At 43.4% G+C, this 13,596-nt stretch overlaps 1 protein-coding gene across 5 annotated transcripts in view; it reads right to left on the reverse strand.

The window, feature by feature from the left end:
* The window catches only part of GRM6 (glutamate metabotropic receptor 6), a 47,182-nt gene extending 36,492 nt beyond the window's left edge, over positions 1-10,690 (reverse strand). Inside the window, exons 1-2 of one of the 5 annotated variants that reach the window (XM_039340235.1) lie at positions 10,501-10,688; positions 8,483-8,691 (exon numbers count right to left, since the gene is read on the reverse strand). In XM_039340235.1, the coding sequence (XP_039196169.1) occupies positions 8,483-8,691; positions 10,501-10,577 (286 nt within the window). In that variant the 5' untranslated portion in view covers positions 10,578-10,688. Of the gene's footprint in view, positions 1-8,482; positions 8,692-9,682; positions 9,786-10,500 lie in introns of those variants that run through there. The other 4 variants (XM_039340238.1, XM_039340234.1, XM_039340237.1 and 1 more) reach the window with 4 other exon arrangements.
* Positions 10,691-13,596: the final 2,906 nt, after the last annotated feature.

Consider the following 13,596-nt stretch of genomic DNA (forward strand, 5'->3'; position numbering starts at 1 on the left):
TTTCCTGAACTGGGAAAAAATAGTAATTCCCTTGGGCTGGAGTTCTCTCTGTATGATACGCTTCCCTAAGGGGAGCACATGAATTGTGAGGGGAGCTGTAGGATCCAGTTCAGGACTTCTGACTACTGACAATGGAGCTGCTGATCAGGTTCTCCTGGCTTTGGAGGCAGTGAAAAATCCCAAAGCATTTTCCCCTAAGAGTGAAACAGTCACAATAAATCTAAAACTTGCTTTCCTTCTAGACCCCAAAATCCTTCTGCAGCTTCTGCCCTCAGCTCTTAATATCTCTAACTTTGGTTTGTTAGGGATAGTTTTTTTTAACCTTTTGAGGGGGGGGTGACCATGTTTTGGTGACTAATAAGCCGCAGTTGCTCAAGACGAGTTTCCATGTCACAACCAGGTCAGGTTCCTTTCTTTGTCTAAAATCTCTACAATCTCATGATATGCATAATGTTGGGTTAATATATCAACCATCATGAAAGAAACTGTGTTGAAAAGCAACCTGTCAAATGAGCTATGAATTTTTGCCTTCTCCTTTTACATTCTTCTAAGCAGCCACATGGACACCAGGGAATAAGAATGGTTGGGGATTTTAAGGGAGGGAGGGAGAGGGATGGAGGGAGAGAGAGAGAGAGAGAGAGAGAGAGGGAGGGAGGGAGGGAGGGAGAGAGAGAGAGATGGTCTAGTACCTTCCAGATAGTTGAGTACCTTCCAGATAGTTGCTGGGCTAGACATGTCAATGCAGCTGGGGGACTTTGAGTTGGGGAAGGCTGTGATATCTGAATGGTGACTCATTTTCTGGAAGTGAGGACACTGAAGCAATGAAGGAGAGTGGGGAGGAGATACTTGGGCTAATCATGCAGGAATATGTGTGAGTGAATGACAAGCAGAGAAAATAAAGCTCCCCCCCCTTTCTGATTGTGTGACTTCATGGTGGTGCAGATCTCATGAGGGAGATGGGTGATTTAGAAACATGAAATATAAATAAATATTTTTTACTAAGCCACTTTCAGGAAGCGACAGGATATCAGCTTTCAAGAGAGCAATCCTTATATGACATGGCAGGGATGGGAGAAATTAGTGTGGTTTGATTTAAAAACATATTCTTAAAATAATACACCAATATAGCTCAACATTTAGAGATGCATGAATTTCAGAGGATAAATGAACAAATGGATGGGTGGATGGATGGATGGATGGATATTCTACACAAAATGCACCTTGTAATGAAAATACTGCACATAAAAACATCCAGACTAAGGGAAATTGCTAGCAAAACTATTCAAATTGTTTTAGATTGGAGATAAGAAGAAACAGGTGAATGCAGCTCAGTGCAAACTTCAAAGAAAAATTCAGAGAAAAAACAAAAGTAATGGATGCATCGTTCTCTGTGTGAAGTCCCTCTGAACAAGGTCAGGCTCTTTTGGAGCAGAGCTAAATAGTGAAACAAAAGAAGCCTGAAGTGTAGAGGCGCAAGGAGGGGAGAAAATGTCTTGCCTCATCAGGGCTTTTGTGCTATAAAATCACATTCTGTTCATGGCACCAGGTTCACAAGATTTCTCTGGGAAAGTGTTATTTTTCCACAGTCACTCTTTATTTCTGGAGCATTCAGAAATTCCAGCATTCACTGGAAAATGCAGTGTTTCTCTCAGTTGCAGCATATTCCCTGTCCAAGGAATATTTTACAACTGCGCGTATTGCATGTATGTCTCATGAAACTCCTTCCACCTATTACTGCGTAATTATTTTTATTTTATTTCTATGGAGTCTGCATGGAAGGATTAATTGCGTTCTGTGTGTGTGAGAGAGCGATGGTATGCATGCATGGTTTTAGTGATGAACTACAAAATAATTTCTTGTACTACTTCTCTCTCTCTCTCAAAAGAAAACCCCCTCTTGGTCTTTATTGCAAGTCCATTCGTCCATCTGCTGCTGCAGATGGAATAACTTTACACTTTTGATATTGCAAAGTTATTTAAGGACATTTTGCAAAGAATAGGGATGCAAAACATTGGGGTGGGGGAAGAATTTCGATATTGACGTTTTGACTCCCAAGTCCTTCAAAAGCAATTTGAAAAAGGCTGCAATCATTTTCGCTGCCATCAACCTCTGAAAAATAAGAATGGGCTGGAATGATCATTTTTCCTCAGGTAAAAACTGGGGCACATTAATCGTATCAATCTTTTTTATTATTACTAATGTTGATCTGTAACCTCAAAAATATTCACAGGTGTAATCAGGGCCACAACGACTTAGAACTATAATTTCACTCAAATATGGTAGTAAATTGAGGGCTATCTGTATACATACGCTATGCTCCCAGTTATACATCCTGCAACTCTTCAAAACAGTATTGAAACACTACATTTTATAAAATAATAAAACATAACCACAAAGTGTGGTGCTAGTTATCAGTTTGGCTGACTTTTAAAAAAGTTGGGCTAGTCAATGGAAGCCTTGGGGATAGCAATAGCAATAGCGCTTAGACTTACATACCACTTCACAGTGATTTACAGCCCTCTCTAAGGATTTACAGAGTTAACTTATTGCCCCCAACAATCTGGCTCCTCAGTTTATCAACCTCAGAAGGATGGAAGGCTGAGCCAACCTTGAGCCAGTCAGAATTGAACTGCTGGCAGTTGGCAGAAATAGCCTGCAATACTGCAATTTAACCACTGTTCCACCACAGTTCAACAGTGGTTAAGTTTTATGACATGAGACGGTTATCTGCTGGGAGGTGAATGGGCTTCCTTGTTCCATTGGTTGCTACTCTGAGGACAGATTGCTGAACTAGATGGGCCAATGGTTCAGTCCAGCAGGGCATTGCTTATGCACTTGCAGTATGTTCTTGCAAACATATGTTCCAAGACACATATAGACAGGAGGTTGAACTACTGGTCCTGTGGTGTAGTCAGAACACTTTGGAGCTGAACATGCTTAAAACTGTAGAGATGAGACTGGATTTTAGGAGGAGCCCTCCTAATCAACCATCTCTTACTATATTTGACAGCATGGTATCAGTAGTAGAATCCTTTAAGTTTTGGGGTTCTATAATCTTCCAGGATTTGAAATGGACACCTAACGTTAGAGCCATCATTAAAAAGGCACAGCAAAGAATGTTTTTCCTGCGTCAACTTAAGAAGTTCAGACTGGCCCAGGAGCTGTTGATACAGTTGTACAGAGGAATTATGAATCTGTCATTTGTATTTCTATAACTGTCTGGTTTGGTACAGCAACTAAACAGTACAGGTACAGACTCCAATGGATAGTTAGGACTGCAGAAAAAACAATTGCTACCAGGCTGCTTTCCATAGAAGACCTGTGTATTATGCGAGTCAGAAGAAGAGCTGAGAAAATAATCACAGATCCCTCACATCCTGGACACAATCTGTTTCAACTCCTATCCTCAGGATGTTATTATAGGGCAGTGATTCTCAACCTTTCTAATGCCGTGACCCCATAATACAGTTCCCCATGTTGTGGTGACCCCCAAGTGGGTGTGGCCACCAATAAGAGGGAGTAGGACAGCTAGGGAAAAGGGAAAAAAAATGGCAGACAGCATGGTTTGGTGACCCCCGTGAAATGGTCATTCGACCCCAAATGGGGTCCCGACCCACAGGTTGAGAACCACTGTTATAGGGCATTGTATGCCATAACAACTAGACACAAACACAGTTTGCCCCCCCCCCCCAGGCCATCACTCTGCTGAACACCTAATCTTCACAGTTCTGTCTTTTGTCTAAGTATATTCTCCCATGTCGTATGGTTGTAGTATTATTATACTACAGTTATTATACTACAATATTATTATACTTCTGCACCGGAGACAAATTCCTTGTGTGTCTAATCACACTTGGCCTATTCTATTTTGTTCTGTTCTGTTCTCTTTTTCCATTCCATTCCGTAACACTTTCTTCAGGAGCACAGAAATAGTTTTCATAGTGAGGACACTCAAATTTTCTATTCTGCTTTTCTACTATGGCAAAAGCTTCCTTCCTTCCTTCCTTCCTTCCTTCCTTCCTTCCTTCCTTCCTTCCTTCCTTCCTTCCTTCCTTCCTTCCTTCCTTCCTTCCTTCCTCCCCTCCCTCCCCCTCCCTCCCTTCCTTCCTTGGAACCAGTCCTTTATTGACAATCAGTTAAAGATGGCCATTGCACTACACGTTTACATTTTATAACTGGAGACATTTCTCTTAAACAATAGAGCAGTGCAGTTTTTGCTAGCTATTTTGATCTGGATCATATACAGTGCTTTTTTTTTTGTAAAAGAAAAAGGTGCTGGAACTGAGACACGTCATACAACCCACCTTGCCTACCCTACAAGGTTCCATCCAAAAAAGGTGCAGGAACTCCGTTCTGGGCATTCTATGAGAAAAAAGCCCTGATCATATATATTATTAATTCTCTGTATAAGGTTTCATTGTATATATATCATACCTGATTTCACTCTTATTATTTAAGTTTTCATTATTAATTCATACTCCTCTTTGATTTTAACAATAACCAACTTGGATTTTAATTACAGCCAGCCAAACTGTTCTAGGATGACTACATTCAGCTTTGGCCTTCCCAAATTGTAACAGTTCTCCTTTACAAAAATCTTTCTTTGGGGGCATAATGAAAATTCAGACATTATAAGGTAGGAAAAATACTGCTAAATACCTACATCTCCCTCTCTCTATATATATATAATTCCACCTTCTATATAGCTTTCTTAAGCAAATAAGCTTTTCTACCTCTGCTTCAGATATGTCGTTTCTTCTTCACATGTAAGCACAAATATTGAACAAGCTAAACTACTGCCAAGTCAAAGTTGGTGCATCCGTGTTGTCATTTTCATACACATACACACTGAATACAATACATTAACATCTGCTGCAAAACCACCTTTGAACTTGTGCCTGTCAACAGCCAGCTTTTGCTCCCAGTCAGGAGATCCATTATTGCCATTATCATTGTTACTTCTGATGAGGAATAGATATACAGGAATGATTTGCCAGGAAGGCAGTTCTACCCAAACAAACTTCCCCAGTCCTTGGACATCCGACGGGTTGTCCTAGACCTCCCATCACTTCTAATCAATCCAACCAATGGGTCCTCTGGCTGGAGGTAAAGGAAGGGTGCTCTGCTACCTTTGGAAAATATTAGATTGAGGAAGATTGTGCTAGAGGAAGCCTGTGGTTTTAAAATGTTCCCGGTCTTTAGGTTATCTACTTGGGTACACACAATAGCTGACTTTTCCCTTCTGTGTTGTCATGCATTCTATGGCTGTTTCTCTGATGGTTCAGTCTCCTTTCTGGCAACTATCCCTCCCTACCATTCTCCGGTGAACCAGCTGGCTTGATCCTATAGCTGGAGCCTGTAGAGGACAAGTCTGGAGCTTATCCTGGACATGCTGGGATTCCATCTGGCTCTCCTCTAAGTGCCTGTCTGGAGCTTCCCCTGCTGATGTTTGCTGTAATTGCCCTCCTGCCCGGTTTTTTTTTTTTTTTTCAGAACGCAAAGGGATAGCATAATAAAAAGAAAGGGATTCAAGCACCCTCAAAGGAGGAATGTCGCAGAGATATCAGGGGAATCCAAAGCTAAAGGAGAAGATTTTTCCCCCTTCCTTCCATAGCTTTTTTGCAATAGTTTAGGAAGGAGGCAATGGAAATAGGACCAGAGTCCAGACAGCTATGACCTTAGCATCCAATGTGAGGATGGTGGGATTATGAGAGTGTTTGCCTCAAACAACAGGATGTCTTGTGCTGGCTTATATTCTCAGGAACTGCCTACATCTTATCTCTAAGGCTAGCTAAGAATTAGACGTTTAATTTTGCTTTTTTTTAAAAGGAAGATTGGATTTTATATACAAAAAATATACACGAGGTTTGAAGCAGGCAACAAGCATGGGCTTTTCTAGTGCTATCTCTGTCTCCTGTCAATCAACTTGATTACAACCTCAGATCAGGATCAAAGAGTGATTACTTTGCTTCAAATGATAAATAAGACAAAAGCTATACAAGTTCCGTGAAATCACAAAAAAAATCAAAGTAAAGTACATTAATATACAATCTCAATTGCTCCCTTTCTTCACTTCCTGCTTCTCCATGCAACAGGGCTGTATCTGCCAGACTGCCAGACAGAATTTTGCTACTTGTCGTGTGATTTGGTTGGCAAGTCAATCGCTTACATACAAATTGTCCAGAATGCCTGGATATTTTTATCTTAAGAGGGCTCTTGTGATTGGAAATACCTCCAGAAGATGCGTAGCAATACTGGAAGTAGCAGCAACTGACTTTGACTGATCCCCCAAAAGCTAAACAAGATTATTCTATGGAGCCGAGACCAAGATCATTCCATGGATCGGAGACCACAAGGAGACCACAAGGTTGTAGGTTAGCTTGGGAAGTTGGAAGGATCTTTTGGAAGAAGGGAATGGCAGATTGCCATCAATATTGTTGCCCAGGAAGTTCTCCGTTAAAAAGACTCTTCATGGGGCAGCTCAGTGAAAAGTATATAAATCCTGGGTTATAGAGCAGATGGAAGGCACTGGTCAAAGTAGAAGAGATGGAGGCTTGGGTCAGAAGGAATGGCTTCAAATGGTTGGAAATGAAGAGCAGGAGTGAAAAAGAGAGAAAGTGGGGGGGGGGAGAAGAATTGGAGAAAGAGGAACGAGGGACAAGAATACAGTCCCGGAGGGTTTGATGCAGTGAAAGTAATATATTTTCCTCTGTGACTCTGGCCATGCAGACGGAATATAGCTGGTGAAGGTGCTAAAGTCAAGGCCGCTGTGTGCATTGGGCAGTTCAGAAGGGAGTATATCTGATGAAAGCAGGCTGGGAGGGGCAGGGTAGATGTCAAGGAGAGGATTAAGAGGAGAAACAGCTGGTTATGAAAGCAGGGTAGATATGGAGGGACACTGATTTTTCATCTATTGGCTCTGTTTTGGCTTATAAGAAACTGCTTTGTACAGAGTCAGACCACGGTCCTAACTGTCTTCCCCAGCCTTTCCCAATCTAGCATCCACCAGATTTGTTGAGATAATAGTAGTGCTATACAGAATGATTAGATAGTTTAGTTTATTGATTAGCCCATAGGCCATATCAAAATACAGAGTTCCAAACATATAATATTAATACAATCCTATAAAAACAATTTAAAATGAAATTGGGGTAAAATACAATAATTTAATTTATAGACAAGTAAAATAAGGTAAAATTATTTTTCGGTATTCACTCCTACAATCTACCCCAATCAGTCCCACATCCGCCAATCTTATCTGAACCATTTTGCTCAAGTACGGTGCTGTGTTAAATTACAGATGATAACTTCTAGTTAACTTAGCTTCAGTTTACTCGATTAACTCAATTTTGTTGGTGTGTATGATCTATAGAATCCCATATTAATTAGCTGAACTGAGTCCATACAACTTGCAAAGCTAAAATGTGGCTGGCAAGTTTTCTAGTACCATGTCCTAGGTATAGCAATGCACACAAATTCATTGACCTGGGAATGGAACATTCTGGAAAACTTCAGAATTCCATTGCCCTCTGTACCGTGCTGAGTTTCCTCCCGCATTTTGCTGTTCGGGAGATTCAGCTGTTTGCAAAGGTAAATCCTTCAAACTGGAAGTGGTTCACAATGTTCTGGGTGTGTCAGTTCTGAAATAGGTTTGTTTCCTTTAGATCAGGGGTAGTCAACCTTGGCTCTTTTTTTAGCTTAGCTGGCTCAGGAATTCTGGGAGTTGAAGTCCACGAGTCATAAAAGAGCCAAGGTTGACTACCCCTGCTTTAGAGCATTGTGTGAGGAACACCTCAACCTGCTTCTAATTAAGAGGATTTACTTCTGGAAACCACTCCCCCAGAATGGTATGTTTCAGAGGGATACTGTAATGAAATATATGACTTTGACTTTGAGGGAGGGAGGAAAGAGGTGCTGCCTAGGGAATGAGCGAACAAGACGGAGGAGAGAAAGAAACTTAAGAAGGACCCGCCTTAATTAATCAGATGGTTAAAAGTGGTAGTGGGAAGTTTGTGCCTCCAGGCTTGCAAGATTTTGTTAGTGTAACCTTATAATAAAGTAGTCTCAAAAGTGCTTTTTAAAAGGCAAGTGGACTGTTTTTTTCCTTAAGAAGAACAAAACGTTTCATTTCTCATCCAAGAAATTTCATCAGTTGTGATGGGGGGAGAGAAGGATGGATGATAGGTACTGACAGTTGAGACTGGGGTGTGTGTGTGGCACCCAGTGTATCTGACCAGATACAACAAAATAGATTTAGTGCATCTTCCCATGTTTCCTGTCTGCTTTACCAGCAATGGCTGGCAGATAAAGAATGATGTAGACTTTTCTGGAATGTTCTAACAATTAATTTGCACACCTCTAATGCTTTGCAAGACAATCTGAAGCCTGCATGGCCTGGGAGTTAGAATCCTAACATATATGAATGGAACCAAGTCAGGAGGGCTAGTTTAGGTTGTTTTTTTTTTTAGAGGAAGGACATTACCTGGAGAAGCCAGAAACTGAACTGGGACCTGCTTCATGCAGGCCTCTGAACCACCTACGATGCTTCCTCTCTTAGTGCTTCCCATTTGGACTGTCTGCTGGCCTGGAATTTGGTCTGTTGATTCAAAGTTGAAATGGCAATATGTTTTTTTTTTTTCCCTGTCATGTTGAATGTTGATTCCTTTGCAGAATCTCTTCGGATTCCTGAGTCTTTATAATTGTTGAACAAAAGAAAAATTGTGAGCTGATTACTAGAAAGTGACTGCAGTTGTAAAAGGTCTGGCTGGTAGAATAAGGTTGAATCCAGATGACAATGAATGCAATGAAAGTAAAAATATCAAAACTACACAGAAAATATATCACCTGTTTTCTCAAGTTTGAGCAACATAATGTCTGTGGGCATCAGTATGTCCAAGGTATGCTTTTTCTTGGCTCTTGGTATCCTCCTCCTCCCCCTCCCCTCCCCTCCCCCCCTCCTCCTCCTCCCATCAGAATACCACTGGGCTTCATATAACTTTTGCTAGAAAATAAAACTAATAAGTTACTGTAATCCAGTGTTTCTCAACCTTGACAATTTTAAGGCATGTGGACTTCAACTCCCAGAATTCCACAGCCAGCATTGCTGGCTGTGGAATTCTGGGAGTTGAAGTCCTCATGCCTTAAAATTGTCAAGGTTGAGAAACACTGCTGTAATCAAATGGCTTGTTTAGAAAGGTGTCCCCTTATCTGCTTCCCAAAGAATCAAAACTAGGGTGGAACAGTGCATCCTATGCTGCTAGAGGAGATGGTGGGGGGCAAGCATATTAACTTCCTTTCTGGTATGTAGGTGTTTTAGGATTGCCCCATGGAACTCTGATAATAATTCCTGACGTGCCCGCCAACACCCACCAGTTGCTATCCCTGTTAAGATTTCTCAGCCTTGAGATGTTACCTAGAGATCCTCAGAAGGAGGTTGAAAGACAGGTCAAACTTTGAAAACTGCTTGGATCCCTATGAAAGGTCACTTTCACTGTTAGATTTCAAGGAACATTTGCAAACTCTATTAACTGTTGTACTATAAAAATCAAACAGCGCAAGCTGAGGTCTTGTTAACCTATTTAATTATTTAACCTCGGTCAAAACGACCTCAGACTTAGTTAATGCAAACATTCCTGGGTGACCAGCACAGAGATAACCATCTTTCTATGCAAATGGAGCTCACCTCTTGATTTATTTATTTTTTCTAAACAGATAGCCCTTTTCTAGCTGATGGGCTCTCTCTGCTTCTCCAGCGTTGTCCAGATGTTTGGAAAAGCTAATGTTCCTTCCCCGGCACCAACTTGTCCATTTGGAATCCGCAATAGGTCTGCTTCACATCCCCTTTGGCCATACAACTAGTTCAGCAGACAAAGCCCAATTGGGAGGGAGAGTCGCATCTGGCCGTCCCTGTGGAGAGCCGGCGTTCACTCCAAACGGTTGGATCCAATCTCAGGGAAAGCCAGACAATGGCATTTCTTCTCCCACTTACATCTCGGGGTGTGCAAAGAGCAGGCCAGGAGCGTCGGCAGAGTGAAGCTAGTCCTCATGGGGCAAACCTGGCTGCTTCCCTTCCTCCTATCCCATCAGCGCCTCTTCAGGTCCCCCGACAACGCCCCACAGACCCGCTTGCCCGCCGGCGCTCCTTAGGGCTGAGCCTTATTCTAGGACTAGGCTGGGCTGGGGGCGGCGGGGGGGGGGGGCGGAGAGTCAGGCGCGTCCACTTTTGCGGGCTCTGCTTTCGCCCCTCAGACTTAGCCTGGCAGGCAAAATAGCCGAGAATGCCCCTGAGCTTGCAAGTAGAAAACGCTTCTTCTCTTCCAGGCGCGTCGAGACGGGGGCCCTTCCGATCAGGTTTGAAGCCGAGTTGCAAGCCGGTTGCAACCTCCCGCGAGCTCGGGTTCCCTTTAGTAAGTCGGCGGGGAAAGCCCTCTGCAGATGCTCGGGGCAACTCTCCTCTCCTGGACAGGAATAACGGCCCCCACCCCACTTCCCCTCTCTTACCTGATGCCGGAGACGCCTGCTGCCTCCGAAGGCTCCCCTGGGCACCCCTGGGACACGGGGGTCTCTCCGCCCGGCATCTCCGCCCGCTCCGGGGAGGACGGTGCGGCGGGCGCCCGAGGGAATTAAGAGATGGCAGCGAAGGGACGGGCAAGGAAATCCGCTCGGAAAATCCTCGCGCTTTAATGCACCCGGCTTTGGAGAGGATTGGCGTGCAAATGGGAGGGGGGAGGGAGGATAGAGACCCTCCCCCCGCTATGCATTAAGGACGAGAGAGGGAGGAGGGAGGGAGGGAGAAGAGAGGAATGCTGCTCTTTTTCTTTCCCTTTGGCCATTTCCAGTTCCCACCTCTCCCTCGCCCCTCTCCTCTCTCCCTAATCTCTGCCTCTCTTTCAGCTGCATCCTCTCCCCCACTTTTACTTCCTTTGGTCGCCCCAAAGATTCTCTGATTGGAAAAAGGTGTAGGCATGTCCACACAAGCGCGCGCCTGCACAAGCGCGCGAATGCACCTTCTCCGAGACCCCTGGGATTTGCCCGGATTTTCGCCAAGCAACCCAAATGTTTAAAACTATAACTCTACAGCCTGCAGGACCCGGGTAGTCCATCACTCTCCAAGTTGCCCTTTGCGAAAAGGCTGTTAAAGCTCATGGGGGAGATGCAACAATTCGGCAGCACTTATTTCTGCTGCCTCTAACCTCTCCCCCCCCTCAAAATGATTCAGCCTTCAAGAGATCCCATGGAAATCTTAGAGGCAGGTCGTTTGAAGGTTCACTGTGGGCCACAAGCCAAGCCATCTTTCGTATTGACTGCCAGCCTGTGCAGGGACACAGAGCCTAAGCCGCAGAAGTCCCCCCCACACACACACACAAAGCTTTGCGGGCAGCTCCTAGAGCACTTCTAAATATTGCCACCAATTGTCCCATCAGATGCATGAAACACAAGGATGGGAATTATACCAATTGCACTGAATAGTTTCATTCTATGCTGATTATATCCAGTCCTTTTTTGATTTTTGTCCTGGGCCTGCCCAGGTCTTTATTCTGCTCCACTGGTGTTGAAGAGTGGTTCCTAAGATGTTACTCTGAAGTCAAGTTAAGCCTTTGTCCCTCTTTCCCCCAAACAGGTACCTTATTCTCCACCCTCCCCTGCTGACTGGAGAAGTCAAGGATATGGATACACCTGATTTGGGGGATCAGAGATAGCTCATAGCTCTTATGACTACTCGTTGTTGGTCATCTTATCGTTTAGCCCTTTGTTTAATATACCTTCAGAGCTGTGCAAGGAGGCAGTTTTCAGGAGCCCTCATTTTAACTAGATAGAAGTGTCTTCTTTAACCGCCTGGCTTTCTTACTTGCCAATTTCCCCACAATTGTCACATCGGGCATAATTTTAGCTGTTACCGCCAGTCTCCTCTCACTCACCTCCTCCTCAAACTTTAAATGAGTCAAAGGCTGTAACTTTTCCTTCCTGAAGGATTCCAACTGCCTGCAGATTGTTTAAGTTGCTTTCCCCAGCTCTGAGGAAGAGTTCTGAGTCTTTTGTGAAGATATGATCACAAACTATACACAAAGCCAGTTTTTGTAACAGGTTCCAGCAAATTGAGGAGGGGGTGATCCTGAGCTGATTCTTTAGTGAAATTCTACAATGAATGTCGCCTTTTTAAGGCAGCCATGTGCTGGATCGTGTCATAGTTAACCTGCTCCTGAGCTCTTCCATCTCATTCTCTCATTCTCTCCTTGAGTGATGTCACTCTGACACCAAGTATAAAGTGAGATGACGGTTGTTGTTTTGTTTTCCCCAACAGGCCTGCTTTACCCTTCTTGTTTAGTCTCCAATCTGAAAGCCCCTTGTACAGTCCTTTGCCATGCATCCCTGTTTTACTAATCGGTGTGATTTGGTCATTTGCAAGTTTGACTGCTATGCTGTCAATTCTAATTATGCAAAAGTTTAGATTCAAGACAGCTTCCTGAAGAGATCCATAGTATGTGCTTCCTGGGCTTTTATCCGTAATGAGATGGCCTAGCTGCTAACCTCTTGAGAAGTCTCCTTTGAGCTCTTTCCACACTTGCACTTAACAAACACTTCCCGGTGGCATCTTTTTTTTCTATCCTGCCTCCATGATGATTCTTTCGTTCATTGCAAACGAAGTCTATGAATGAGGTAATTTTCAGTTATCCTTAGCTGTATTGACGTTAAAGTTATTTTCTCTCGTCCAATGAGCACTCAAGGTGTGCAAAGTCAATTAACTTTTGTCTCTCTTTACCTTGGAGGGATGTCAGGTCACTGTTAGGATTAGGGATGGAGACAAGAGAGGAAAGAAAGATGGGAAATAGGACAGCAAGTGTCATGTTGATAGTTTTCTGCTGGGTCAAAGAAGGGTAGAAACCAGTGCGACACACCCATGGGAAAAGGCTGCAAATACACATCACCACATTCCCTCCTCTCTGTATGCTTTGCAATACTTGGAAACTTAGAAGTAAGACGCTTGAAGGTGTACAACTGTACTTCTTCATGTTGTGTACTTCTTCATGTTGTGGAGAGATTAGTATGTTTAGAATATGGATTCATATATAAGTGAGAATTGCATGCATTGGAGTCAGCCTAGGAAAAAAGCAATGGATCAAAATCTAAATGCCACTACCATATGGCCAGGCCTTGATTAAGAGTAGCTACGAGTGTTACTAAATGATGAGAAAATTTTTTGAAATTTTTCCTCATTGATAGAAAGATGTTACCTAATGGTGACGTAATTTTTTAAACCAAATCTGCTAACATGGATGCTTGTAGGTTTGTTATAATAAAAAGAAGCAGTCATTTATACAAATGTTTACATACATATCTTTATATTCAACTATTTCTACAGGACTTCAAAATTGCACGGTTCTCCTTTTTATTTCATTCTTTTGACAAAATCCTGGGATGTAGGTTAGCCTAAGACAGTGATGGCAAACTTTTTAGAGACCGAGTGCCCAAAACCGCCTTGCCCCCAGCCTGCCCCCGCTCCGCCCGCCCCCCCGCCCTGCTCCACCCTCACCCTGCCCGCTCTCAGGGCCATCCACGGCCTGCCGCAGATCGCCCAGGTGGCCCTGCAGTGCCATG

This window comes from Crotalus tigris, unplaced genomic scaffold (assembly GCF_016545835.1).
Source record: "Crotalus tigris isolate CLP2741 ecotype Arizona unplaced genomic scaffold, ASM1654583v1 scf7180000017742.2353718, whole genome shotgun sequence".
Taxonomy (NCBI): Eukaryota; Metazoa; Chordata; class Lepidosauria; order Squamata; family Viperidae; genus Crotalus; species Crotalus tigris.